We start from the raw sequence: 27896 nt of genomic DNA on the forward strand, positions 1-27896 counted from the left end.
GCTGTTGTGGTTCCCACAGATGTGGTGCTTTCTGCTGTTGTTATCTCGGTTGTTGTACTTTCTGGAGTTGTTGTGCCTGTGGTTGTACTTTCTGCTGTTGTGGTCTCACTTGTGGTGCTTTCTGTTGTTGTAGTACCTTCAGTTGTGGTCTCAGTTGTGGTACTTCCTGGAGTTGTTGTGCCTGTAGTCGTACTTTCTGTTGTAGTGCTTTCTGTTGTTGTAGTAGCCACCACAGTTGTGGTCTCAGGTGTGGTCCTTTCTGCTGTTGTACTTTCTGCTGTAGTAGTACCTACAGTTGTGGTCTCAGGTGTGGTGCTATCTACTGTTGTGGTCTCAGTTGTGGTACTTTCAGGAGTTGTTGTGGCTGTGGTAGTACTTTCTGTTGTTGTGGTGTCCAGTGTTGTGGCCTCGCTTGTGGTACTTTCTGTTGCTGTGGTACTTTCTGTTGCAGTAGTACCTACAGTTGTGGTCTCAGGGGTGGTGCTTTGTGCTGTTGTGATCTCACTTGTGGTACTTTCAGCTGTTGTGGTACCCACAGTTGTGGTGCTCTCTGTTGTTGTGGTCTCGGTTTTGGTACTTTCAGAAGTTGTTGTGGCTGTGGTTGTACTTTCTGTTGTTGTGGTGTCCGGTCTTGTGGTCTCAGTTGTGGTCTCAGTTGTGGTACTTTCAGGAGTTGTTGTGCCTGTAGTCGTACTTTCTGTTGTTGTACTTTCTGTTGCTGTGGTGCTTTCTGTTGTTGTAGTAGCAACCACAGTTGTGGTCTCAGTTGTGGTACTTTCAGGAGTTGTTGTGCCTGTAGTCGTACTTTCTGTTGTAGAGCTTTCTGTTGTTGTAGTAGCCACCATAGTTGTGGTCTCAGGTGTGGTGCTTTGTACTGTTGTGGTCTCAGTTGTGGTACTTTCAGGAGTTGTTATGGCTGTGGTTGTACTTTCTGCTGTTGTGGTGTCCAGTGTTGTGGCCTCGCTTGTGGTACTTTCTGTTGCTGTGGTACTTTCTGTTGTAGTAGTACCTATTGTTGTGGTCTCAGGGGTGGTGCTTTGTGCTGTTGTGATCTCACTTGTGGTACTTTCCGCTGTTGTGGTACCCACAGTTGTGGTGCTCTCTGCTGTTGTGGTCTCGGTTGTGGTACTTTCAGGATTTGTTGTGGCTGTGGTTGTACTTTCTGTTGTTGTGGTGTCCGGTGTTGTGGTCTCAGTTGTGGTACTTTCAGGAGTTGTTGTGCCTGTGGTCGTACTTTCTGCTGTTGTGGTCTCGCTTGTGGTACTTTCAGCTGTTGTGGTACCCACAGTTGTGGTGCTCTCTGCTGTTGTGGTCTCGGTTGTAGTACTTTCAGGAGTTGTTGTGGCTGTGGTTGTACTTTCTGTTGTTGTGGTGTCTGGTGTTGTGGTCTCAGTTGTGGTACTTTCTTGAGTTGTTGTGCCTGTGGTCGTACTTTCTGTTGTGGTGCTTTCTGCTGTTGTACTTTCTGCTGTAGTAGTACCTACAGTTGTGGTCTCAGGTGTGGTGCTATCTACTGTTGTGGTCTCAGTTGTGGTACTTTCAGGAGTTGTTGTGGCTGTGGTTGTACTTTCTGTTGTTGTGGTTTCCGGTGTTGTGGTCTCAGTTGTGGTACTTTCAGGAGTTGTTGTGCCTGTAGTTGTACTTTCTGTTGTTGTACTTTCTGCTGTGGTGCTTTCTGTTGTTGTAGTACCATACACAGTTGTGGTCTCAGTTGTGGTACTTTCAGGAGTTGTTATGTCTGTAGTTGTACTTTCTGCTGTTGTGGTCTCGCTTGTGGTACTTTCAGCTGTTGTGGTACCCACAGTTGTGGTGCTTTCTGCTGTTGTGGTCTCGGTTGTAGTACTTTCAGGAGTTGTTGTGGCTGTGGTTGTACTTTCTGTTGTTGTGGTGTCTGGTGTTGTGGTCTCAGTTGTGGTACTTTCTTGAGTTGTTGTGCCTGTGGTCGTACTTTCTGTTGTGGTGCTTTCTGCTGTTGTACTTTCTGCTGTAGTAGTACCTACAGTTGTGGTCTCAGGTGTGGTGCTATCTACTGTTGTGGTCTCAGTTGTGGTACTTTCAGGAGTTGTTGTGGCTGTGGTTGTACTTTCTGTTGTTGTGGTTTCCGGTGTTGTGGTCTCAGTTGTGGTACTTTCAGGAGTTGTTGTGCCTGTAGTTGTACTTTCTGTTGTTGTACTTTCTGCTGTGGTGCTTTCTGTTGTTGTAGTACCATACACAGTTGTGGTCTCAGGTGTGGTACTTTCAGGAGTTGTTATGTCTGTAGTTGTACTTTCTGCTGTTGTGGTCTCGCTTGTGGTACTTTCAGCTGTTGTGGTACCCACAGTTGTGGTGCTCTCTGCTGTTGTGGTCTCGGTTGTAGTACTTTCAGGAGTTGTTGTGGCTGTGGTTGTACTTTCTGTTGTTGTGGTGTCTGGTGTTGTGGTCTCAGTTGTGGTACTTTCTTGAGTTGTTGTGCCTGTGGTCGTACTTTCTGTTGTGGTGCTTTCTGCTGTTGTACTTTCTGCTGTAGTAGTACCTACAGTTGTGGTCTCAGGTGTGGTGCTATCTACTGTTGTGGTCTCAGTTGTGGTACTTTCAGGAGTTGTTGTGGCTGTGGTTGTACTTTCTGTTGTTGTGGTTTCCGGTGTTGTGGTCTCAGTTGTGGTACTTTCAGGAGTTGTTGTGCCTGTAGTTGTACTTTCTGTTGTTGTACTTTCTGCTGTGGTGCTTTCTGTTGTTGTAGTAGCGACCACAGTTGTTGTCTCAGTTGTGGTACTTTCAGGAGTTGTTGTGCCTGTAGTCGTACTTTCTGTTGTAGAGCTTTCTGTTGTTGTAGTAGCCACCACAGTTGTGGTCTCAGGTGTGGTGCTTTGTACTGTTGTGGTCTCAGTTGTGGTACTTTCAGGAGTTGTTATGGCTGTGGTTGTACTTTCTGCTGTTGTGGTGTCCAGTGTTGTGGTCTCAGTTGTGGTCTCAGTTGTGGTACTTTCAGGAGTTGTTGTGCCTGTAGTCGTACTTTCTGTTGTTGTACTTTCTGTTGCTGTGGTGCTTTCTGTTGTTGTAGTAGCGACCACAGTTGTGGTCTCAGTTGTGGTACTTTCAGGAGTTGTTGTGCCTGTAGTCGTACTTTCTGTTGTAGAGCTTTCTGTTGTTGTAGTAGCCACCACAGTTGTGGTCTCAGGTGTGGTGCTTTGTACTGTTGTGGTCTCAGTTGTGGTACTTTCAGGAGTTGTTATGGCTGTGGTTGTACTTTCTGCTGTTGTGGTGTCCAGTGTTGTGGCCTCGCTTGTGGTACTTTCTGTTGCTGTGGTACTTTCTGTTGTAGTAGTACCTACAGTTGTGGTCTCAGGGGTGGTGCTTTGTGCTGTTGTGATCTCACTTGTGGTACTTTCCGCTGTTGTGGTACCCACAGTTGTGGTGCTCTCTGTTGTTGTGGTCTCGGTTGTGGTACTTTCAGGAGTTGTTGTGGCTGTGGTTGTACTTTCTGTTGTGGTTTCCGGTGTTGTGGTCTCAGTTGTGGTACTTTCTTGAGTTGTTGTGCCTGTGGTCGTACTTTCTGTTGTGGTGCTTTCTGTTGCTGTGGTGCTTTCTGTTGTTGTAGTAGCCACCACAGTTGTGGTCTCAGGTGTGGTGCTGTCTACTGTTGTGGTCTCACTTGTGGTACTTTCCGCTGTTGTGGTACCCACAGTTGTGGTGCTCTCTGCTGTTGTGGTCTCGGTTGTGGTACTTTCAGGTGTTGTTGTGGCTGTGGTTGTACTTTCTGTTGTTGTGGTGTCCGGTGTTGTGTTCTCAGTTGTGGTACTTTCTTGAGTTGTTGTGCCTGTGGTCGTACTTTCTGTTGTGGTGCTTTCTGTTGCTGTGGTGCTTTCTGTTGTTGTAGTAGCTGACACAGTTGTGGTCTCAGGTGTGGTGCTTTCTACTGTTGTGGTCTCAGTTGTGGTACTTTCTGGAGTTGTTATGGCTGTGGTTGTACTTTCTACTGTTGTGGTCTCGCTTGTGGTGCTTTCTGCTGTTGTACTTTCTGCTGTAGTAGTACCTACAGTTGTGGTCTCAGGTGTGGTGCTATCTACTGTTGTGGTCTCAGTTGTGGTACTTTCAGGAGTTGTTGTGGCTGTGGTTGTACTTTCTGTTGTTGTGGTGTCCAGTGTTGTGGCCTCGCTTGTGGTACTTTCTGTTGCTGTGGTACTTTCTGTTGTAGTAGTACCTACAGTTGTGGTCTCAGGGGTGGTGCTTTGTGCTGTTGTGATCTCACTTGTGGTACTTTCAGCTGTTGTGGTACCCACAGTTGTGGTGCTCTCTGTTGTTGTGGTCTCGGTTGTGGTACTTTCAGGAGTTGTTGTGGCTGTGGTTGTACTTTCTGTTGTTGTGGGGTCCAGTGTTGTGGTCTCAGTTGTGGTCTCAGTTGTGCTACTTTCAGGAGTTGTTGTGCCTGTAGTCGTACTTTCTGTTGTTGTACTTTCTGTTGCTGTGGTGCTTTCTGTTGTTGTAGTAGCGACCACAGTTGTGGTCTCAGTTGTGGTACTTTCAGGAGTTGTTGTGCCTGTAGTCGTACTTTCTGTTGTAGAGCTTTCTGCTGTTGTAGTAGCCACCACAGTTGTGGTCTCAGTTGTGGTACTTTCAGGAGTTGTTGTGCCTGTAGTCGTACTTTCTGTTGTAGAGCTTTCTGCTGTTGTAGTAGCCACCACAGTTGTGGTCTCAGGTGTGGTGCTTTCTACTGTTGTGGTCTCAGTTGTGGTACTTTCAGGAGTTGTTGTGCCTGTGGTCGTACTTTCTGTTGTGGTGCTTTCTGTTGTTGTAGTAGCCAACAAAGCTGTGGTCTCAGGTGTGGTGCTTTCTACTGTTGTGGTCTCAGTTGTGGTACTTTCAGGAGTTGTTGTGGCTGTGGTTGTACTTTCTGTTGTTGTGGTGTCCGGTGTTGTGTTCTCAGTTGTGGTACTTTCTTGAGTTGTTGTGCCTGTGGTCGTACTTTCTGTTGTGGTGCTTTCTGTTGCTGTGGTGCTTTCTGTTGTTGTAGTAGCCACCACAGTTGTGGTCTCAGGTGTGGTGCTGTCTACTGTTGTGGTCTCACTTGTGGTACTTTCCGCTGTTGTGGTACCCACAGTTGTGGTGCTCTCTGCTGTTGTGGTCTCGGTTGTGGTACTTTCAGGTGTTGTTGTGGCTGTGGTTGTACTTTCTGTTGTTGTGGTGTCCGGTGTTGTGTTCTCAGTTGTGGTACTTTCTTGAGTTGTTGTGCCTGTGGTCGTACTTTCTGTTGTGGTGCTTTCTGTTGCTGTGGTGCTTTCTGTAATTGTAGTAGCCACCACAGTTGTGGTCTCAGGTGTGGTGCTGTCTACTGTTGTGGTCTCAGTTGTGGTACTTTCTGGAGTTGTAAAGGCTGTGGTTGTACTTTCTACTGTTGTGGTCTCGCTTGTGGTGCTTTCTGCTGTTGTACTTTCTGCAGTAGTAGTACCTACAGTTGTGGTCTCAGGTGTGGTGCTATCTACTGTTGTGGTCTCAGTTGTGGTACTTTCAGGAGTTGTTGTGGCTGTGGTTGTACTTTCTGTTGTTGTGGTTTCCGGTGTTGTGGTCTCAGTTGTGGTACTTTCTTGAGTTGTTGTGCCTGTGGTCGTACTTTCTGTTGTGGTGCTTTCTGTTGCTGTGGTGCTTTCTGTTGTTGTAGTAGCCACCACAGTTGTGGTCTCAGGTGTGGTGCTTTCTACTGTTGTGGTCTCAGTTGTGGTACTTTCTGGAGTTGTTATGGCTGTGGTTGTACTTTCTACTGTTGTGGTCTCGCTTGTGGTGCTTTCTGCTGTTGTACTTTCTGCTGTAGTAGTACCTACAGTTGTGGTCTCAGGTGTGGTGCTATCTACTGTTGTGGTCTCAGTTGTGGTACTTTCAGGAGTTGTTGTGGCTGTGGTTGTACTTTCTGTTGTTGTGGTGTCCAGTGTTGTGGCCTCGCTTGTGGTACTTTCTGTTGCTGTGGTACTTTCTGTTGTAGTAGTACCTACAGTTGTGGTCTCAGGGGTGGTGCTTTGTGCTGTTGTGATCTCACTTGTGGTACTTTCAGCTGTTGTGGTACCCACAGTTGTGGTGCTCTCTGTTGTTGTGGTCTCGGTTGTGGTACTTTCAGGAGTTGTTGTGGCTGTGGTTGTACTTTCTGTTGTTGTGGTGTCCAGTGTTGTGGTCTCAGTTGTGGTCTCAGTTGTGCTACTTTCAGGAGTTGTTGTGCCTGTAGTCGTACTTTCTGTTGTTGTACTTTCTGTTGCTGTGGTGCTTTCTGTTGTTGTAGTAGCGACCACAGTTGTGGTCTCAGTTGTGGTACTTTCAGGAGTTGTTGTGCCTGTAGTCGTACTTTCTGTTGTAGAGCTTTCTGCTGTTGTAGTAGCCACCACAGTTGTGGTCTCAGGTGTGGTGCTTTCTACTGTTGTGGTCTCAGTTGTGGTACTTTCAGGAGTTGTTGTGGCTGTGGTTGTACTTTCTGTTGTTGTGGTGTCCGGTGTTGTGGTCTCAGTTGTGGTACTTTCAGGAGTTGTTGTGCCTGTGGTCGTACTTTCTGTTGTGGTGCTTTCTGTTGTTGTAGTAGCCAACAAAGCTGTGGTCTCAGGTGTGGTGCTTTCTACTGTTGTGGTCTCAGTTGTGGTACTTTCAGGAGTTGTTGTGGCTGTGGTTGTACTTTCTGTTGTTGTGGTGTCCGGTGTTGTGGTCTCAGTTGTGGTACTTTCAGGAGTTGTTGTGCCTGTAGTCGTACTTTCTGTTGTTGTACTTTCTGTTGCTGTGGTGCTTTCTGTTGTTGTAGTAGCCAACACAGTTGTGGTACTTTCAGGAGTTGTTGTGCCTGTAGTCGTACTTTCTGTTGTAGTGCTTTCTGTTGTTGTAGTAGCCACCACAGTTGTGGTCTCAGGTGTGGTGCTTTCTACTGTTGTGGTCTCAGTTGTGGTACTTTCAGGAGTTGTTGTGCCTGTGGTCGTACTCTCTGTTGTGGTGCTATCTGTTGATGTAGTAGCAGACACAGTTGTGGTCTCAGGTGTGGTACTTTCAGGAGTTGTTTTACCTGTAGTCGTACTTTGTGTTGTTGTACTTTCTGTTGCTGTGGTGCTTTCTGTTGTTGTAGTAGCCACCACAGTTGTGGTCTCAGGTGTGGTGCTTTGTACTGTTGTGGTCTCAGTTGTGGTACTTTCAGGAGTTGTTGTGGCTGTGGTTGTACTTTCTGTTGTTGTGGTGTCAAGTGTTTTGGCCTCGCTTGTGGTACTTTCTGTTGCTGTGGTACTTTCTGTTGTAGTAGTACCTACAGTTGTGGTCTCAGGGGTGATGCTTTGTGTTGTTGTGATCTCACTTGTGGTACTTTCAGCTGTTGTGGTACCCACAGTTGTGGTGCTCTCTGTTGTTGTGGTCTCGGTTGTGGTACTTTCAGGAGTTGTTGTGGCTGTGGTTGTACTTTCTGTTGTTGTGGTGTCCGGTGTTGTGGTCTTAGTTGTGGTCTCAGTTGTGGTACTTTCAGGAGTTGTTGTGCCTGTAGTCGTACTTTCTGTTGTTGTACTTTCTGTTGCTGTGGTGCTTTCTGTTGTTGTAGTAGCCACCACAGTTGTGGTCTCAGTTGTGGTACTTTCAGGAGTTGTTGTGCCTGTAGTCGTACTTTCTGTTGTAGTGCTTTCTGCTGCTGTAGTAGCCACCACAGTTGTGGTCTCAGGTGTGGTGCTTTCTACTGTTGTGGTCACAGTTGTGGTACTTTCAGGAGTTGTTATGGCTGTGGTTGTACTTTCTGCTGTTGTGGTCTCGCTTGTGGTACTTTCTGTTGTAGTAGTACCTACAGTTGTGGTCTCAGGGGTGGTGCTTTGTGTTGTTGTGATCTCACTTGTGGTACTTTCAGCTGTTGTGGTACCCACAGTTGTGGTGCTCTCTGCTGTTGTGGTCTCGGTTGTGGTACTTTCAGGAGTTGTTGTGGCTGTGGTTGTACTTTCTGTTGTTGTGGTGTCCGGTGTTGTGGTCTCAGTTGTGGTACTTTCAGGAGTTGTTGTGCCTGTGGTCGTACTTTCTGTTGTGGTGCTTTCTGTTGATGTAGTAACAGACACAGTTGTGGTCTCAGGTGTGGTACTTTCAGGAGTTGTTATGGCTGTGGTTGTACTTTCTGCTGTTGTGGTCTCGCTTGTGGTACTTTCTGCTGTTGTACTTTCTGCTGTAGTAGTACCTACAGTTGTGGTCTCAGGTGTGGTGCTATCAACTGTTGTGGTCTCAGTTGTGGTACTTTCAGGAGTTGTTGTGGCTGTGGTTGTACTTTCTTTTGTTGTGGTGTCCAGTGTTCTGGCCTCACTTGTGGAACTTTCTGTTGCTGTGGTACTTTCTGTTGTAGTAGTACCTACAGTTGTGGTCTCAGGGGTGGTGCTTTGTGCTGTTGTGATCTCACTTGTGGTACTTTCAGGTGTTGTGGTACCCACAGTTGTGGTGCTCTCTGTTGTGGTACTTTCAGGAGTTGTTGTGGCTGTGGTTGTACTTTCTGTTGTTGCGGTTTCCGGTGTTGTGGTCTCAGTTGTGGTCTCAGTTGTGGTACTTTCAGGAGTTGTTGTGCCTGTAGTCGTACTTTCTGTTGTAGTGCTTTCTGTTGTAGTAGCCACCACAGTTGTGGTCTCAGGTGTGGTGCTTTCTACTGTTGTGGTCTCAGTTGTGGTACTTTCAGGAGTTGTTGTGGCTGTGGTTGTACTTTCTGTTGTTGTGGTGTCCGGTGTTGTGGTCTCAGTTGTGGTACTTTCAGGAGTTGTTGTGCCTGTAGTCGTACTTTCTGTTGTAGTGCTTTCTGCTGTTGTAGTAGCCACCACAGTTGTGGTCTCAGGTGTGGTGCTCTCTACTGTTGTGGTCTCAGTTTTGGTACTTTCAGGAGTTGTTGTGCCTGTGGTCGTACTCTCTGTTGTGGTGCTTTCTGTTGATGTAGTAGCAGACACAGTTGTGGTCTCAGGTGTGGTACTTTCAGGAGTTGTTATGGCTGTAGTTGTGCTTTCTGCTGTTGTGGTCTCGCTTGTGGTACTTTCAGCTGTTGTGGTACCCACAGTTGTGGTGCTCTCTGTTGTTGTGGTCTCAGTTGTGGTACTTTCAGGAGTTGTTGTGGCTGTGGTTGTACTTTCTGTTGTTGTGGTTTCCGGTGTTGTGGTCTCAGTTGTGATACTTTCAGGAGTTGTTGTGCCTGTAGTCGTACTTTCTGTTGTAGTGCTTTCTGTTGTTGTAGTAGCCACCACAGTTGTGGTCTCAGGTGTGGTGCTTTCTACTGTTGTGGTCACAGTTTTGGTACATTCAGGAGTTGTTGTGGCTGTTGTTGTACTTTCTGTTGTTGTGGTGTCCGGTGTTGTGGTCTCAGTTGTGGTACTTTCAGGAGATGTTGTGCCTGTAGTCGTACTTTCTGTTGTAGTGCTTTCTGCTGTTGTAGTAGCCACCACAGTTGTGGTCTCAGGTGTGGTGCTTTCTACTGTTGATGTCACAGTTGTGGTACTTTCAGGAGTTGTTATGGCTGTGGTTGTACTTTCTGCTGTTGTGGTCTGTCTTGAGGTACTTTCTGTTGTAGTAGTACCTACAGTTGTGGTCTCAGGGGTGGTGCTTTGTGCTGTTGTGATCTCACTTGTGGTACTTTCCGCTGTTGTGGTACCCACAGTTGTGGTGCTCTCTGCTGTTATGGTCTCGGTTGTGGTACTTTCAGGAGTTGTTGTGGCTGTGGTTGTACTTTCTGTTGTTGTGGTGTCCGGTGTTGTGGTCTCAGTTGTGGTACTTTCAGGAGTTGTTGTGCCTGTGGTCATACTTTCTGTTGTGGTGCTTTCTGTTGATGTAGTACCAGACTCAGTTGTGGTCTCAGGTGTGGTACTTTCAGGAGTTATGGCTGTAGTTGTACTTTCTGCTGTTGTGATCTCGCTTGTGGTACTTTCAGCTGTTGTGGTACCCACAGTTGTGGTGCTCTCTGTTGTTGTGGTCTCGGTTGTGGTACTTTCAGGAGTTGTTGTGGCTGTGGTTGTACTTTCTGTTGTTGTGGTGTCCAGTGTTGTGGTCTCAGTTGTGGTACTTTCAGGAGTTGTTGTGCCTGTAGTCGTACTTTCTGTTGTAGTGCTTTCTGTTGTTGTAGTAGCCACCACAGTTGTGGTCTCAGGTGTGGCACTTTCTACTGTTGTGGTCTCAGTTGTGATACTTTCAGGAGTTGTTGTGCCTGTGGTCGTACTTTCTGTTGTGGTGCTTTCTGTTGTTGTAGTAGCCAACAAAGCTGCGGTCTCAGGTGTGGTGCTTTCTACTGTTGTGGTCTCAGTTGTGGTACTTTCAGGAGTTGTTGTGGCTGTGGTTGTACTTTCTGTTGTTGTGGTGTCCGGTGTTGTGGTCTCAGTTGTGGTACTTTCAGGAGTTGTTGTGACTGTAGTCGTACTTTCAGTTGTTGTACTTTCTGTTGCTGTGGTGCTTTCTGTTGTTGTAGTAGCCAACACAGTTGTGGTACTTTCAGGAGTTGTTGTGCCTGTAGTCGTACTTTCTGTTGTAGTGCTTTCTGTTGTTGTAGTAGCCACCACAGTTGTGGTCTCAGGTGTGGTGCTTTCTACTGTTGTGGTCTCAGTTGTGGTACTTTCATGAGTTGTTGTGCCTGTGGTCGTACTCTCTGTTGTGGTGCTTTCTGTTGATGTAGTAGCAGACACAGTTGTGGTCTCAGGTGTGGTACTTTCAGGAGTTGTTATGGCTGTAGTTGTGCTTTCTGCTGTTGTGGTCTCGCTTGTGGTACTTTCAGCTGTTGTGGTACCCACAGTTGTGGTGCTCTCTGTTGTTGTGGTCTCGGTTGTGGTACTTTCAGGAGTTGTTGTGGCTGTGGTTGTACTTTCTGTTGTTGTGGTTTCCGGTGTTGTGGTCTCAGTTGTGGTACTTTCAGGAGTTGTTTTGCCTGTAGTCGTACTTTCTGTTGTTGTACTTTCTGTTGCTGTGGTGCTTTCTGTTGTTGTAGTAGCCACCACAGTTGTGGTCTCAGGTGTGGTGCTTTGTACTGTTGTGGTCTCAGTTGTGGTACTTTCAGGAGTTGTTTTAGCTGTGGTTGTACTTTCTACTGTTGTGGTCTCACTTGTTGTGCTTTCTGCTGTTGTACTTTCTGCTGTAGTAGTACCTACAGTTGTGGTCTCAGGGGTGGTGCTATCTACTGTTGTGGTCTCAGTTGTGGTACCTTCAGGAGTTGTTGTGGCTGTGGTTGTACTTTCTGTTGTTGTGGTGTCAAGTGTTGTGGCCTCGCTTGTGGTACTTTCTGTTGCTGTGGTACTTTCTGTTGTAGTAGTACCTACAGTTGTGGTCTCAGGGGTGGTGCTTTGTGTAGTTGTGATCTCACTTGTGGTACTTTCAGCTGTTGTGGTATCCACAGTTGTGGTGCTCTCTGTTGTTGTGGTCTCAGGTGTGGTACTTTCAGGAGTTGTTGTGGTTGTGGTTGTACTTTCTGTTGTTGTGGTGTCCAGTGTTGTGGTCTCAGTTGTGGTCTCAGTTGTGGTACTTTCAGGAGTTGTTGTGCCTGTAGTCGTGCTTTCTGTTGTTGTACTTTCTGTTGCTGTGGTGCTTTCTGTTGTTGTAGTAGCCAACACAGTTGTGGTACTTTCAGGAGTTGTTGTGCCTGTAGTCGTACTTTCTGTTGTAGTGCCTTCTGTTGTTGTAGTAGCCATCACAGTTGTGGTCTCAGGTGTGGTGCTTTCTACTGTTGTGGTCTCAGTTGTGGTACTTTCAGGAGTTGTTGTGCCTGTGGTCGTACTCTCTGTTGTGGTGCTTTCTGTTGATGTAGTAGCAGACACAGTTGTGGTCTCAGGTGTGGTACTTTCAGGAGTTGTTATGGCTGTAGTTGTGCTTTCTGCTGTTGTGGTCTCGCTTGTGGTACTTTCAGCTGTTGTGGTCCCCACAGTTGTGGTGCTCTCTGTTGTTGTGGTCTCGGTTGTGGTACTTTCAGGAGTTGTTGTGGCTGTGGTTGTACTTTCTGTTGTTGTGGTTTCCGGTGTTGTGGTCTCAGTTGTGGTCTCAGTTGTGGTACTTTCAGGAGTTGTTTTGCCAGTAGTCGTACTTTCTGTTGTTGTACTTTCTGTTGCTGTGGTGCTTTCTGTTTTTGTAGTAGCCACCACAGTTGTGGTCTCAGGTGTGGTGCTTTGTACTGTTGTGGTCTCAGTTGTGGTACTTTCAGGAGTTGTTGTGGCTGTGGTTGTACTTTCTACTGTTGTGGTCTCACTTGTGGTGCTTTCTGCTGTTGTACTTTCTGCTGTAGTAGTACCTACAGTTGTGGTCTCAGGTGTGGTGCTATCTACTGTTGTGGTCTCAGTTGTGGTACCTTCAGGAGTTGTTGTGGCTGTGGTTGTACTTTCTGTTGTTGTGGTGTCAAGTGTTGTGGCCTCGCTTGTGATACTTTCTGTTGCTGTGGTACTTTCTGTTGTAGTAGTACCTACAGTTGTGGTCTCAGGGGTGGTGCTTTGTGCTGTTGTGATCTCACTTGTGGTACTTTCAGCTGTTGTGGTACCCACAGTTGTGGTGCTCTCTGTTGTTGTGGTCTCAGTTGTGGTACTTTCAGGAGTTGTTGTGGCTGTGGTTGTACTTTCTGTTGTTGTGGTTTCCGGTGTTGTGGTCTCAGTTGTGATACTTTCAGGAGTTGTTGTGCCTGTAGTCGTACTTTCTGTTGTAGTGCTTTCTGTTGTTGTAGTAGCCACCACAGTTGTGGTCTCAGGTGTGGTGCTTTCTACTGTTGTGGTCACAGTTTTGGTACTTTCAGGAGTTGTTGTGGCTGTTGTTGTACTTTCTGTTGTTGTGGTGTCCGGTGTTGTGGTCTCAGTTGTGGTACTTTCAGGAGATGTTGTGCCTGTAGTCGTACTTTCTGTTGTAGTGCTTTCTGCTGTTGTAGTAGCCACCACAGTTGTGGTCTCAGGTGTGGTGCTTTCTACTGTTGATGTCACAGTTGTGGTACTTTCAGGAGTTGTTATGGCTGTGGTTGTACTTTCTGCTGTTGTGGTCTGTCTTGAGGTACTTTCTGTTGTAGTAGTACCTACAGTTGTGGTCTCAGGGGTGGTGCTTTGTGTTGTTGTGATCTCACTTGTGGTACTTTCAGCTGTTGTGGTACCCACAGTTGTGGTGCTCTCTGTTGTTGTGGTCTCGGTTGTGGTACTTTCAGGAGTTGTTGTGGCTGTGGTTGTACTTTCTGTTGTTGTGGTGTCCGGTGTTGTGGTCTCAGTTGTGGTACTTTCAGGAGTTGTTGTGCCTGTGGTCGTACTTTCTGTTGTGGTGCTTTCTGTTGATGTAGTACCAGACACAGTTGTGGTTTCAGGTGTGGTACTTTCAGGAGTTGTTATGGCTGTAGTTGTACTTTCTTCTGTTGTGGTCTCACTTGTGGTACTTTCAGCTGTTGTGGTACCCACAGTTGTGGTGCTCTCTGTTGTTGTGGTCTCGGTTGTGGTACTTTCAGGAGTTGTTGTGGCTGTGGTTGTACTTTCTGTTGTTGTGGTTTCCGGGGTTGTGGTCTCAGTTGTGGTCTCAGTTGTGGTACTTTCAGGAGGTGTTGTACCTATAGTCGTACTTTCTATTGTAGTGCTTTCTGTTGTTGTAGTAGCCACCACAGTTGTGGTCTCAGGTGTGGTGCTTTCTACTGTTGTGGTCTCGGTTGTGGTACTTTCAGGAGTTGTTGTGGCTGTGGTTGTACTTTCTGTTGTTGTGGTTTCCGGTGTTGTGGTCTCAGTTGTGGTACTCTCAGGAGTTGTTGTGCCCGTAGTTGTACTTTCTGTTGTTGTACTTTCTGCTGCTGTGGTGCTTTCTGTTGTTGTAGTAGCCACCACAGTTGTTGTCTCAGGTGTGGTGCTATCTACTGTTGTGGTCTCAGTTGTGGTACTTTTAGGAGTTGTTGTGGCTGTGATTGTACTTTCTGTTGTTGTGGTGTCCAGTGTTGTGGCCTCGCTTGTGGTACTTTCTGTTGCTGTGGTACTTTCTGTTGTAGTAGTACCTACAGTTGTGGTCTCAGGGGTGGTGCTTTGTGCTGTTGTGATCTCACTTGTGGTACTTTCAGCTGTTGTGGTACCCACAGTTGTGGTGCTCTCTGTTGTTGTGGTCTCGGTTGTGGTACTTTCAGGAGTTGTTGTGGCTGTGGTTGTACTTTCTGTTGTTGTGGTTTCTGGTGTTGTGGTCTCAGTTGTGGTCTCAGTTGTGGTACTTTCAGGAGTTGTTGTGCCTGTAGTCGTACTTTCTGTTGTAGTGCTTTCTGTTGTTGTAGTAGCCACCACAGTTGTGGTCTCAGGTGTGGTGCTTTCTACTGTTCTGGTCTCAGTTGTGGTACTTTCAGGAGTTGTTGTGACTGTGGTTGTACTTTCTGTTGTTGTGGTGTCCGGTATTGTGGTCTCAGTTGTGGTCTCAGTTGTGGTACTTTCAGGAGTTGTTGTGGCTGTGGTTGTACTTTCTGTTGTTGTGGTTTCCGGAGTTGTGGTCTCAGTTGTGGTACTTTCAGGAGTTGTTGTGCCTGTGGTCGTACTTTCTGTTGTGGTGCTTTCTGTTCTTGTTGTAGCCAACAAAGCTGTGGTCTCAGGTGTGGTGCTTTCTACTGTTGTGGTCTCAGTTGTGGTACTTTCAGGAGTTGTTGTGGCTGTGGTTGTACTTTCTGTTGTTGCGGTGTCCGTTGTTGTGGTCTCAGTTGTGGTACTTTCAGGAGTTGTTGTGCCCGTAGTTGTACTTTCTGTTGTTGTACTTTCTGCTGCTGTGGTGCTTTCTGTTGTTGTAGTAGCCACCACAGTTGTTGTCTCAGGTGTGGTGCTATCTACTGTTGTGGTCTCAGTTGTGGTACTTTTAGGAGTTGTTGTGGCTGTGATTGTACTTTCTGTTGTTGTGGTGTCAAGTGTTGTGGCCTCGCTTGTGGTACTTTCTGTTGCTGTGGTACTTTCTGTTGTAGTAGTACCTACAGTTGTGGTCTCAGGGGTGGTGCTTTGTGCTGTTGTGATCTCACTTGTGGTACTTTCAGCTGTTGTGGTACCCACAGTTGTGGTGCTCTCTGTTGTTGTGGTCTCGGTTGTGGTACTTTCAGGAGTTGTTGTGGCTGTGGTTGTACTTTCTGTTGTTGTGGTTTCTGGTGTTGTGGTCTCAGTTGTGGTCTCAGTTGTGGTACTTTCAGGAGTTGTTGTGCCTGTAGTCGTACTTTCTGTTGTAGTGCTTTCTGTTGTTGTAGTAGCCACCACAGTTGTGGTCTCAGGTGTGGTGCTTTCTACTGTTCTGGTCTCAGTTGTGGTACTTTCAGGAGTTGTTGTGACTGTGGTTGTACTTTCTGTTGTTGTGGTGTCCGGTGTTGTGGTCTCAGTTGTGGTCTCAGTTGTGGTACTTTCAGGAGTTGTTGTGGCTGTGGTTGTACTTTCTGTTGTTGTGGTTTCCGGAGTTGTGGTCTCAGTTGTGGTACTTTCAGGAGTTGTTGTGCCTGTGGTCGTACTTTCTGTTGTGGTGCTTTCTGTTCTTGTTGTAGCCAACAAAGCTGTGGTCTCAGGTGTGGTGCTTTCTACTGTTGTGGTCTCAGTTGTGGTACTTTCAGGAGTTGTTGTGGCTGTGGTTGTACTTTCTGTTGTTGCGGTGTCCGTTGTTGTGGTCTCAGTTGTGGTACTTTCAGGAGTTGTTGTGCCTGTAGTCGTACTTTCTGTTGTTGTACTTTCTGTTGCTGTGGTGCTGTCTGTTGTTGTAGTAGCCACCACAGTTGTGGTCTCAGTTGTGGTACTTTCAGGAGTTGTTGTGCCTGTGCTCGTACTTTCTGTTGTGGTGCTTTCTGTTGTTGTAGTAGCAGACACAGTTGTGGTCTCAGGTGGGGTACTTTCAGGAGTTGTTATGGCTGTAGATGTACTTTCTGCTGTTGTGGTCTCGCTTGTGGTACTTTCAGCTGTTGTGGTCCCCACAGTTGTGGTGCTCTCTGTTGTTGTGGTCTCAATTGTGGTACTTTCAGGAGTTGTTGTGGCTGTGGTTGTACTTTCTGTTGTTGTGATTTCCGGTGTTGTGGTCTCAGTTGTGGTACTTGCAGGAGTTGTTGTGCCTGTAGTCGTACTTTCTGTTGTTGTACTTTCTGTTGCTGTGGTGCTTTCTGTTGTTGTAGTAGTACCTACAGTTGTGGTCTCAGGTGTGGTGCTTTGTACTGTTGTGGTCTCAGTTGTGGTACTTTCAGGAGTTGTTGTGGCTGTGGTTGTACTTTCTGTTGTTGTGGTGTCCAGTGTTGTGGCCTCGCTTGTGGTACTTTCTGTTGCTGTGGTACTTTCTGTTGTAGTAGTACCTACAGTTGTGGTGCTTTGTGCTGTAGTGATCTCACTTGTGGTAATTTTAGCTGTTGTGGTACCCACAGTTGTGGTGCTCTCTGTTGTTGTGGTCTCGGTTATGGTACTTTCAGGAGTTGTTGTGCCTGTAGTCGTACTTTCTGTTGTTGTACTTTCTGTTGTTGTAGTAGCCACCACAGTTGTGGTCTCAGGTGTGGCGCTTTCTACTGTTGTGGTCTCAGTTGTGGTACTTTCAGGAGTTGTTATGGCTGTGGTTGTACTTTCTGCTATTGTGGTCTCGCTTGTGGTACTTTCTGTTACTGTGGTACTTTCTGTTGTAGTAGTACCTACAGTTGTGGTCTCAGGGGTGGTGCTTTGTGCTGTTGTGATCTCACTTGTGGTACTTTCCGCTGTTGTGGTACCCACAGTTTTGGTGCTCTCTGCTGTTGTGGTCTCGGTTGTGGTACTTTCTGGAGTTGTTGTGCCTGTAGTCGAACTTTCTGTTGTTGTACTGGCCACCACAATTGTGGTCTCACTTGTGGTGCTTTCTGCTGTTGTACTTTCTGTTGCAGTAGTACCTACAGTTGTGGTCTCAGGTGTGGTGCTTTCTACTGTTGTGGTCTCAGTTGTGGTACTTTCAGGAGTTGTTGTGGCTGTGGTTGTACTTTCTGTTGTTGTGGTGTCCAGTGTTGTGGCCTCGCTTGTGGTACTTTCTGTTGCTGTGGTACTTTCTGTTGTAGTAATACCTACAGTTGTGGTCTCAGGGGTGGTGCTTTGTGCTGTTGTGATCTCACTTGTGGTGCTCTCTGGTGTTGTGGTCTCGGTTGTGGTACGTTCAGGAGTTGTTGTGGCTGTGGTTGTACTTTCTGTTATAGTGCTTTCTGTTGTTGTGGTCTCAGTTGTGGTACTTTCAGGAGTTGTTGAGCCTGTAGTCGTACTTTCTGTTGTTGTACTTTCTGTTGCTGTGGTGCTTTCTGTTGTTGTAGTAGCCACCACAGTTGTGGTCTCAGGTGTGGTGCTTTCTACTGTTGTGGTCTCAGTTGTGGTAATTTCAGGAGTTGTTGTGCCTGTGGTCGTACTTTCTGTTGTGGTGCTTTCTGTTGTTGTTGTAGTAGCTGACACAGCTGTGGTCTCAGGTGTGGTGCTTTCTACTGTTGTTGTCTCAGTTGTGGCACTTTTAGGAGTTGTTATGGCTGTGGTTGTACTTTCTGTTGTTGTGGTGTCCGGTGTTGTGGTCTCAGTTGTGGTACTTTCAGGAGTTGTTGTGCCTGTAGTCGTACTTTCTGTTGTAGTGCTTTCTGTTGTTGCAGTAGCCACCACAGTTGTGGTCTCAGGTGTGATGCTTTCTACTGTTGTGGTCTCAGTTGTGCTACTTTCAGGAGTTGTTGTGGCTGTGGTTGTACTTTCTGTTGTTGTGGTGTCCGGTGTTGTGGTCTCAGTTGTGGTACTTTCAGGAGTTGTTGTGCTTGTAGTCGTACTTTCTGTTGTAGTGCTTTCTGTTGTTGTAGTAGCCATCACAGTTGTGGTCTCAGGTGTGGTGCTTTCTACTGTTGTGGTCTCAGTTGTGGTACTTTCAGGAGTTGTTGTGCCCGTGGTCGCACTTTCTGTTGTGGTGTTTTCTGTTGTTGTAGTAGCCGGCAAAGCTGTGGTCTCAGGTGTGGTGCTTTCTACTGTTGTGGTCTCAGTTGTGGTACTTTCAGGAGATGTTGTGGCTGTGGTTGTACTTTCTGTTGTTGTGGTGTCCGGTGTTGTGGTCTCAGTTGTGCTACTTTCAGGAGTTGTTGTGAATGTAGTCTTACTTTCTATTGTTGTACTTTCTGTTGCTGTGGTGCTTTCTGTTGTTGTAGTAGCCACCACAGTTGTGGTCTCAGGTGTGGTGCTTTCTACTGTTGTGGTCTCAGTTGTGGTACTTTCAGGAGTTGTTATGGCTGTAGTTGTACTTTCTGCTGTTGTGGACTCACTTGTGGTACTTTCTGTTGCTGTGGTACTTTCTGTTGTAGTAGTACCTACAGTTGTGGTCTCAGGGGTGGTGCTTTGTGCTGTTGTGATCTCATTTGTGGTACTTTCCGCTGTTGTGGTACCCACAGTTGTGGTGCTCTCTGCTGTTGTGGTCTCGGTTGTGGTACTTTCAGGAGTTGTTGTGGCTGTGATTGTACTTTCTGTTGTTGTGGTGTCCGGTGTTGTGGTCTCAGTTGTGCTACTTTCAGGAGTTGTTGTGTCTGTGGTCGTACTTTCTGTTGTGGTGCTTTCTGTTGTTGCAGTAGCCACCACAGTTGTTGTCTCAGGTGTGGTGCTTTCTACTGTTGTGGTCTCAGTTGTGGTACTTTCAGGAGTTGTTGTGCCTGTAGTCGTACTTTCTGTTGTAGTGCTTTTTGTTGTTGTAGTAGCCACCACAGCTTTGGTCTCAGGTGTGGTGCTTTCTACTGTTGTGGTCTCAGTTGTGGTACTTTCAGGAGTTGTTGTGCCTGTGGTCGTACTTTCTTTTGTGGTGATTTCTGTTGATGTAGTAGCTGACACAGCTGTGGTCTCAGGTGTGGTGCTTTCTACTGTTGTGGTCTCAGTTGTGGTACTTTCTGGAGTTGTTGTGCCTGTAGTCGAACTTTCTGTTGTTGTACTGGCCACCACAATTGTGGTCTCACTTGTGGTGCTTTCTGCTGTTGTACTTTCTGCTGTTGTGGTACCCACAGTTGTGGTGCTCTCTGCTTTTGTGGTCTCGGTTGTGGTACTTTCAGGAGTTGTTGTGGCTGTGGTTGTACTTTCTGTTGTTGTGGTAGTTTCTGTTGTAGTAGTACCTACAGTTGTGGTCTCAGGGGTGGTGCTGTGTGCTGTTGTGATCTCACTTGTGGTACTTTCTGCTATTGTGGTACCCACATTTGTGGTGCTCTCTGCTGTTGAGGTCTCGGTTGTGGTACTTTCAGGAGTTGTTGTGGCTGTGGTTGTACTTTCGGTTGTTGTGGTGTCCGGTGTTGTGGTCTCAGTTGTGCTCCTTTCAGGAGTTGTTGTGCCTGTAGTCTTACTTTCTATTGTTGTACTTTCTGTTGCTGTGGTGCTTTCTGTTGTTGTAGTAGCCACCACAGTTGTGGTCTCAGGTGTGGTGCTTTCCACTGTTGTGGTCTCAGTTGTGGTACTTTCAGGAGTTGTTATGGCTGTGGTTGTACTTTCTGCTGTTGTGGACTCACTTGTGGTACTTTCAGTTGTAGTAGTACCTACAGTTGTGGTCTCAGGGGTGGTGCTTTGTGCTGTTGTGATCTCATTTGTGGTACTTTCCGCTGTTGTGGTACCCACAGTTGTGGTGCTCTCTGCTGTTGTGGTCTCGGTTGTGGTACTTTCAGGAGTTGTTGTGGCTGTGGTTGTACTTTCTGTTGTTGTGGTGTCCGGTGTTGTGGTCTCAGTTGTGCTACTTTCAGGAGTTGTTGTGCCTGTGGTCGTACTTTCTGTTGTGGTGCTTTCTGTTGTTGTAGTAGCCACCACAGTTGTGGTCTCAGACGTGGTGCTTTCTACTGTTGTGGTCTCAGTTGTGGTACTTTCAGGAGTTGTTGTTGCTTTAGTCGTACTTTCTGTTGTAGTGCTTTTTGTTGTTGTAGTAGCCACCACAGCTTTGGTCTCAGGTGTGGTGCTGTCTACTGTTGTGGTCTCAGTTGTGGTACTTTCAGGAGTTGTTGTGCCTGTGGTCGTACTTTCTTTTGTGGTGATTTCTGTTGATGTAGTAGCTGACACAGCTGTGGTCTCAGGTGTGGTGCTTTCTACTGTTGTGGTCTCAGTTGTGGTACTTTCTGGAGTTGTTGTGCCTGTAGTCGAACTTTCTGTTGTTGTACTGGCCACCACAATTGTGGTCTCACTTGTGGTGCTTTCTGCTGTTGTACTTTCTGTTGCAGTAGTACCTACGGTTGTGGTCTCAGGTGTGGTACTTTCAGGAGTTGTTGTGGCTGTGGTTGTACTTTCTGTTGTTGTGGTGTCCAGTTTTGTGGCCTCGCTTGTGGTACTTTCTGTTGTTGTGGTACTTTCTGTTGTAGTAGTACCTACAGTTGTGGTCTCAGGGGTGGTGCTTTGTGCTGTTGTGATCTCACTTGTGGTACTTTCTGCTATTGTGGTACCCACAGTTGTGGTGCTCTCTGCTGTTGTGGTCTCGGTTGTGGTACTTTCAGGAGTTGTTGTGGCTGTGGTTGTACTTTCGGTTGTTGTGGTGTCCGGTGTTGTGGTCTCAGATGTGGTACTTTCAGGAGTTGTTGTGCCTGTAGTCGTACTTTCTGTTGTTGTAGTGCTTTCTGTTGTTGTAGTACCATCAGTTGTGGTCTCAGTTGTGGTACTTTCAGGAGTTGTTGTGCCTGTGGTCGTACTTTCTGTTGTAGTGTTTTCTGTTGTTGTAGTAGCCACCACAGTTGTGGTCTCAGGTGTGGTTTTTTCTGCTGTTGTGCTATCCACAGTTGTGGTGCTCTCTGCTGTTGTGGTCTCGGCAGTTGTACGTTCTGGAAATGTTGTGCCTGTGGTTGTAATTTCTGCTGTTGTGGTCTCAGTTTTGATATTTTCTGTTACACTTTCTGTTGTTGTGGTCTGGCTTGTGGAACTTTCTGTTCCCGTGATACCGACAATTGTGGTGCTTTCTGTTGTTGTGGTATCGGCTGTTGTAGTCTCAGTTGTGATACTTTCTGTTGTTTTTGTCTCGCTTGTGGTACCCTCTGTTGATGTGGTGCTTTCTGCTGTTGTTGTAACCACATTTGTGGCCTCAGGGGTGGTGCTTTCTGCTTTTGTGGTCTCGGTTGTGGTACCCTCTGTTGTTGTGGTGCCCACAGTTGTGGTGCTTTCTGCTGATGTGGTCTCGGCTGTTGTACCGTCCGGAGTTGTTGTGTCTGTGGTCGTACTTTCTTTTTTTGTGGTGCCCAATGTTGTGGTCTCAGTTAAGATTCTTTCTGCTGTTGTGTTCTCAGTTGTGGTACTTTCTGGAGTTGTAGTCTCCATACTCTTACTTTCTGTTTTTGCGGTTTCCATTGTTAGTGTTGTATCCACTTTTTCTGTAAGGGGCAGTAAATATATTTATACATTTAAACTGAAAAATGTATTATATATTTTAATTCATTCATAATTTGATCTGTTATTTCACAAATCAAATTTATATCATATTTGGGAATTCTGTGTTTCACAAACTGTTTAACTTATATAAATGCTCATAACAGATCTGATCTCGTCATTCAAAACAAAAAAACATAATTTTCACATAGCACATTAAATTACCAGTGTCCATTGTTGTATCTATAAATGTAGTTGTTATGGTTGAAGTGGTTTCCATTATGGTAGTAGTATAGAAAGTGGTATTGTGCCCAATATCTGGGGGGAAAAAAAATATAAAATTTTTATACAATTGATAATTATTAAAACAATATACAATTACTCAGGCACTAAGACATACACACACACACACACACACACACACACACACACACACACATATATATATATATATATATATATATATATATATATATATGTGTGTGTGTATGTATTATTTGCTTACTAATAGCAAATCATAAAACAGAAGTCATAAAGAGACCTCTAACTGCACATTTTACTTTTTTATTTTTCAACTTCTTTATATGCAGACACAAATGCTTAAGATGGATCTAGTCATGTAATAAATCCTGCAGATGGAAAATTAGCACATTTGATTACCAGTTGTTGTGTCCATGGTTGTGGTTTCTGTGGTTAACATTGTCTCTGGAGTGACAGTGGTATAGGTAGTGTTTGTGCTCTTTACATCTGAAAAATATTGATGCACTGTAAATCAACAAAGCTACAATTATAACTTATGTAAACAAGGGAAGATGTAAATGTATTTACCTGCACAGTACGCCAAAGAGCAGAAATCTGGTTTCACAAACTCATAAACATAATAATTGCCAGGGCAGGCTTTGACTTTAATGGGATTGGATTGGAAATAGCAGCAGTTATTGCTCCAGTGTCCACAGACATCTCGAGTGACCACTCCATCCTCAACTGTTGGATGTCCTCCTTTCAGCCACAGTGGAGCATGAGTGCCACAGCTGTCCTGATCAACACATGTGTCTGGCATCTGAACGCTCTGACCATCAAAAAAGAGTCGGTACCAGCCGTTCCAGCTGACCTCACAGTCACACATTATTTCAGAGGGATATTGATTGTTGGTGGCTCTCCATGAATCATTCAGATCATTGTAGTTGTTGCAGGGGTCCGCTGTTATTGAAACATTAAAATAATGTTTGTAAATACTTTGTAAATAAAAATGAATAAATTCCCTCTAATATTGAAATCCTAGAATCAAAAGTCTTCATCCTCTTCGAAATGTTACTTTTTAAATTATTTTCCAAAACTGAACTACATATTTATTTATTTTATTTATTTATTTTTACTAGTATAATTGTTTAAATTTCAAAAATGTATGGAAAGTATTAAAAACACAAATAATTGACTACTCTCATTCCATTTACGTCAGTATTTAGTAGATGCACCTTTAACAACAGTACAGTCTTGAGTCTCTATCAGCTTTTCACATCTGGCAACTGTAATTTCCCCCCTTTGCGGAACCATTCAAGGTCTGTCAGATTGCATGCATGGAGATTGGGATTTGACAGACTTTTTCCAAGGCCACCCATACTCTAAATTGATTGAGATCTGAACTCTGACTTGGTCACTCAATGACATTATTATTGTTGTTTTTCAGCCATTGGCTTGACATTTAGGGTCATTGTCTTAATGGAAAACTAAATTAATTTTTGTTTTTTAATTATTGATTAAACTGTATACTAAAGGATTCCAGTGATTTGGAAACATTCTTGTATCCATGCCTTGGATAGCAAAGCTACTAAAAGTAGATTGTTTCTTCATGGTGTAAAGTATGCCAAATTACTGACTCACCAGCTACAATCAATTGAAGTTCCCTGACCACGCACAAGTGTTCTTTAATACGTACTATTTATTATTTCTCACATTAAAGGGGGTGAATACTTAAGAAATCAATTAGTGATTTGTGATTTTAGGGATTTTATATGTACTCAAGCACATTTTTGGAATATTTCTACATTGCTCCAATTCATTTCCCCAGACCCTTTTTTACTTTTGTGATTGAAAACAATGCATCTGCACTTATATTCTGCAAACTCTCTAATAGTAATTATGCAAACCTGAATCAAAATCACAGCTGCGCATTACACACACATACTTTACATGCAGTCAAAAACTTGGATCTGGTCTGACTTCATAGGTTTGCTAATCTGAACAAAAATACTTCAGAAACATTTAAAAAACATCACATTACCACTCGTAATAGCCATGGATGTCATTTCTATAGCTGAGGTTGAGAAGGTATAGGTGATGCTGATGTTCCTTACATCTGAGAAAAGTAAAATAAGATCAAAATTAAATCAACGAAAATGCAATTATGACTTAATTATGTGAAAAAAAAGATTGTAAATATATTTACCTGCACAGTAAGCCAAATAGCAGAAAGATGGTTTCACAAACTCATAGACATAATAATCTCCTGGACAGGCTTTGACTTTAATGGGATTGGACTGAAAAGCGCAGCAGTCATTGTCATAGTGTCCACAGACATCTCGAGTGACCACTCCATCCTCAACTGTTGGATGTCCTCTGTTCAGCCACAGTGGAGCATGAGTGCCACAGCTGTCCTGATCAACACATGTGTCTGGCATCTGAACACTCTGACCATCAAAATAGAGTCGGTACCAGCCGTTCCAGCTGACCTCACAGTCACACATTATTTGAGAGGGATAGTGATTGTTGGTGGCTCTCCATGAATCATCCAGAACTTTGTAGTTGTCGCAGGGGTCCGCTGTTATGGAAACATTAAAATAATGTTTGTAAATATTTGTTAATTCATAATTCAATGCTACATACCATTACATGTACTATTTAAAATTAGATTAAGAATGAGCATCTCTTTTCTTTTAGCTGTGACAAAGAGGATATAAACAGCCTAACATTTAAGTATTGAAAAGTATTGTAACGTGTTGGTTGCCTAATGTTTTAAAGTATTGAATTGTGGAATGTGTATCTCATGATGTCAACTGTGACAGAATTGACAGTTTGTGGTGACATGATGCACACGCCTACACTATGTGGTTTTGAAGATGAAATTCCATGACGCAGTGTACATCCCTTTAGATGCATACACCGAATTGTGGCATGCTAAAAAAATATGTTCTTTATTATGACAAACAGTACATACTTTTAGGCCATAGTTTTAGGCCAAATTGCAACACAGCACACGTTTTTTCACGATCCGTGCATTTATCTGAGACTTAAATGATTGCACTTTTCAATAAACTAAGTAGTGGGGAACTTCTGATTCCATTTATTGTTTTTCCTCAGTCGTTTTTACATTTCTCCAGACTAATGCCCGTTTCACACATACTCCGTTTGCAGAGCGTATTTTTTCCCGTGTTAACAGGTTAGAGCTTTCACACTGCGCGTGGATGCGGTCCGGCGATCTGTTCCAGGAGCGGTGCGTATACAGCAGTGCAGAGATCGTTTACGCACCGAGTCTATTTCTGCTGTGCAGCACGCGCTGAATTAAAGTGACAGTTTGTTTCGAGGTCAAAATGAACACAGATTGACATGAAAATGTAGTAATTTCATCATAAATGCATTTAAATAAATACTACTATTTTTGGTAGTACCACTATTTTTCACAGTCACCTTTTTACTTTAAGACCGGGGTAAATCAAGGAAAACTACAATTTACTTCAGCAAGGCAACATAATGAACAACACTCGTCTCATTCGTGGAGGTGGAAAAACAAGTTCTTTGTGACATGCAAGATTTATTGCTGTTTTTGTCAGTTTTGTTTTAATTTAAAATATATGCGATTTTAATATAAGTAGGCTAAATATTGTACCACTTGCTTGAGCAACTTAATATATAATTATATAGAAGTAATGCATTGAATAATACGTTGTTTAAATTGTTTTTAAACGTGAATACGTCTATTAAAGAGTGTATACACAAAGAGAATCGCAATGGTGACAAAAAAACTTTTTTAAAATAAAAGTTGCTGATAACTTCTGGATTTTAAATACAAATAGTGAGTATTAAAACTATTAATACAGAGATCCAATCAGACTCTTACTTTAGGCAACTTTTTTTGCAAAATGTACATATTCAGCTAAATGTTATTAAAAGTGTCTCTGTACTATTGAAATAACATGTTTATCATAAAGTTCCACAATGAAGATTTTTTTGTCATTTTTTTTTTTTCACATGCTTTGTTTGTCTAATAGAAAGCTCGAGATAGAAAGGGGAAGCAGTCTTAAAACTGGTGAAGATGAAGTATAAGTGTAGTGTTATTATAAGAAGATGAATGGAAAGAATTACCTGATTGTCCATCAATTATTTTACCTTTAAAACAAACAAATAAAAAATATAAGAACAATGGTTTCATTTTGAAAGATGATACAGTCAGTTCACTTATTTGAATATACTGTAGCATCATTCCAGCCTCATTAAAACTTCAAAGATGTAAAAAAACACTCACCAAACAGCAATATTGAAACACACAATGAGTATAGAAAACTCATTGTAATAAACGGCACGTCCTGCACCTGCACACATGAACATAAACATGTGAAATATGTGTTTCTATATTTATTGTATTAGTGTTGTCAACACATTTTTAATAAAAAAAACTCTTTTTTTAAAATATATTATTATGGTGTAAAATTATATTGTTCATTCTTACTTTGTGTTAGTTAACGCATTGACTAATTTTAACAAATTATTGTAAAAAGTGTTACCAAAACGTAAAAGATTTACCAAAAGCAGATTACTGAAAGAGTAATTAGAGTGATAAAATGAACTAAGTGACATTACCTGATACAAAAATGTTGCTTCACAAATTTCAAAACACAGCGACGCTTAGTTAATCCAGTTGCAGAATACAATGAAGAATGAACTGCAGGCCTCACAATCTTATGACTGTATTAAGTGTGGGTGGACCTTTTCTAGATGGGTTGACAACTCTAACAATACCCCACCTCCAACAACAACATTTCCCCATGTTGCATGACGCCAGTGTTTCTTTACACACCTGCTATTCAGAAACACATTTTTTTAGTCTTGAATAGATGAACGTAGATAGAACAATAAGACTATCAGATGAATCTGAGTTACGAGGATACTCGTTCCCAAAATCATTACAGTCTCTCAGCCTGTTTTACAGTTTACTTTTACACATTTATTCATACTAAGGTTAATCTTCTCAAAACAATTAACAGAGCCACCTCAAAAGTTAGCCATTTTCCTAAACATTATTGTAAATATTTGATGGTTTAATACAAATCACACACAACATTTGAAAACATACTAATTTGACACCTATCCAAGTTTCAATTAAGCCATATTTCCACAAAGTACATTTTATTAAATTACACAACAATTATGAGTTCTCTTTATATGTATAAGTTACCAGAAGAATAAGAAGAAAAAGAAGATGAAGAAGTGCAATTGGCAGAACAAGAGGAGAAGAAAGAGTTGATAAGGTAGAAAGAGATGATGGAAGAAAAATAGGAGAAGATGTATAAAAAGGAGAGGAAGAAGGGAGAATAAGAGTGGAGGGCAATGGAAGAGAAAGATGATGTGTTGTAAGAATTGGAGAGAAGAGATAGAGTTCATCTAACTTATGAATCAGCGATGGGGTCTTGAGGTCATCGTACACAAGACCTGACTTTATACAGGAAACGACTCATCCTCTTTTGTTTTATTAAATGTGTTATTGATATGAAATTCTATGCTTATTTACTTAATTATGCAGTGAACCTGAACTTTTTTGCTGTATGTTTCTGTATTCATTGTTTTTGAGATCATTAAACTTAGTTTGGAGAATTTGTGTAAAATCAGTTGAGAAACAACTTTTTATGACGTTATAAAACCATAATGACAAATTGCTTAGAATATAAATCGTGCTGATCAGTGTTAGGGTCATAGTGGTTTGTGAGTACAATCAAATTCCCAGATTCATTTTCCCTGGAATCATTGTGTTTGATGAACAAAGGTCTGGAAAATGTTCCATGAATTAAAGATCCATTGTGATACTGTTGTCAATTTCAGTTACTATACTAGCAAATTAATATGGAATTATGAATCATGGGTGGATCAGTGCAGTGGATCAATCCTGTTTCTCTTTTGTGGCCTCGCCCGTGATATAAACAGCAGCAGCATTATGACGTGCATGCATGTGTATTATGGTATTTTTGTGTGGGGCAAAATGCTGCCTCTTTTTACTTCCAAGCTATTCTAAGAAAATTGTCAGCTTTGACTGGGAGAAGCAGCCGTCAGTCAGGGCGGATCAAAGCCTGCATGCGCAGCCCGTATGCAGACACACCTGTGTGAACATTAAGCATGATCTGGTGCTCTGAGCAATAACTGAACCTCACCCTAACTGAACCCTCTGAAAGAGAACTGCAACCGGTGCTGCAACATTCTTCAGATCCTTTAGAAATCAAGTTGCATTGCCACACACATTTGACGCAAATAAGTATCAGTATCATCACTATGGAAATTGAAACAATTGCTTAAATGGTATTACAAATATCAATATCACATTATTAGGCTACTTAATGTTATATTACTCAAAAACAAAAGAGAAAATAGACAGATTATGAATCTTAGGTAAAGATCATGTAATTTACATGATGCAAATCAAAATTAAATAGCTAATAATTTTATGCTAGTAGGTGAGCA

At 43.7% G+C, this 27896-nt stretch overlaps 1 protein-coding gene across 1 annotated transcript in view; it reads right to left on the minus strand.

Moving 5' to 3' along the window:
• LOC311306287 (uncharacterized protein) overlaps positions 1-26143 on the minus strand; it is a gene marked incomplete at its 3' end in the record, with an annotated part of 44848 nt that extends 18705 nt beyond the window's left edge. Inside the window, exons 1-15 of the mRNA XM_084434609.1 lie at positions 26028-26143; positions 25693-25759; positions 25533-25556; positions 23620-23991; positions 23455-23529; positions 22002-22373; positions 21834-21920; positions 21399-21491; positions 17249-21178; positions 12710-13717; positions 11564-11704; positions 10442-10582; positions 8726-8866; positions 7589-8446; positions 6803-6943 (exon numbers count right to left, since the gene is read on the minus strand). Of these exons, the coding sequence (XP_084290735.1) occupies positions 6803-6943; positions 7589-8446; positions 8726-8866; positions 10442-10582; positions 11564-11704; positions 12710-13717; positions 17249-21178; positions 21399-21491; positions 21834-21920; positions 22002-22373; positions 23455-23529; positions 23620-23991; positions 25533-25556; positions 25693-25735 (7426 nt within the window). The 5' untranslated portion in view covers positions 25736-25759; positions 26028-26143. The remainder of the gene's footprint in view (positions 1-6802; positions 6944-7588; positions 8447-8725; positions 8867-10441; positions 10583-11563; positions 11705-12709; positions 13718-17248; positions 21179-21398; positions 21492-21833; positions 21921-22001; positions 22374-23454; positions 23530-23619; positions 23992-25532; positions 25557-25692; positions 25760-26027) is intronic.
• Positions 26144-27896: the final 1753 nt, after the last annotated feature.

The sequence above is a fragment of the Rutilus rutilus genome (assembly GCF_951802725.1).
Source record: "Rutilus rutilus genome assembly, chromosome: 16".
In the NCBI taxonomy this organism is placed as follows: domain Eukaryota; kingdom Metazoa; phylum Chordata; class Actinopteri; order Cypriniformes; family Leuciscidae; genus Rutilus; species Rutilus rutilus.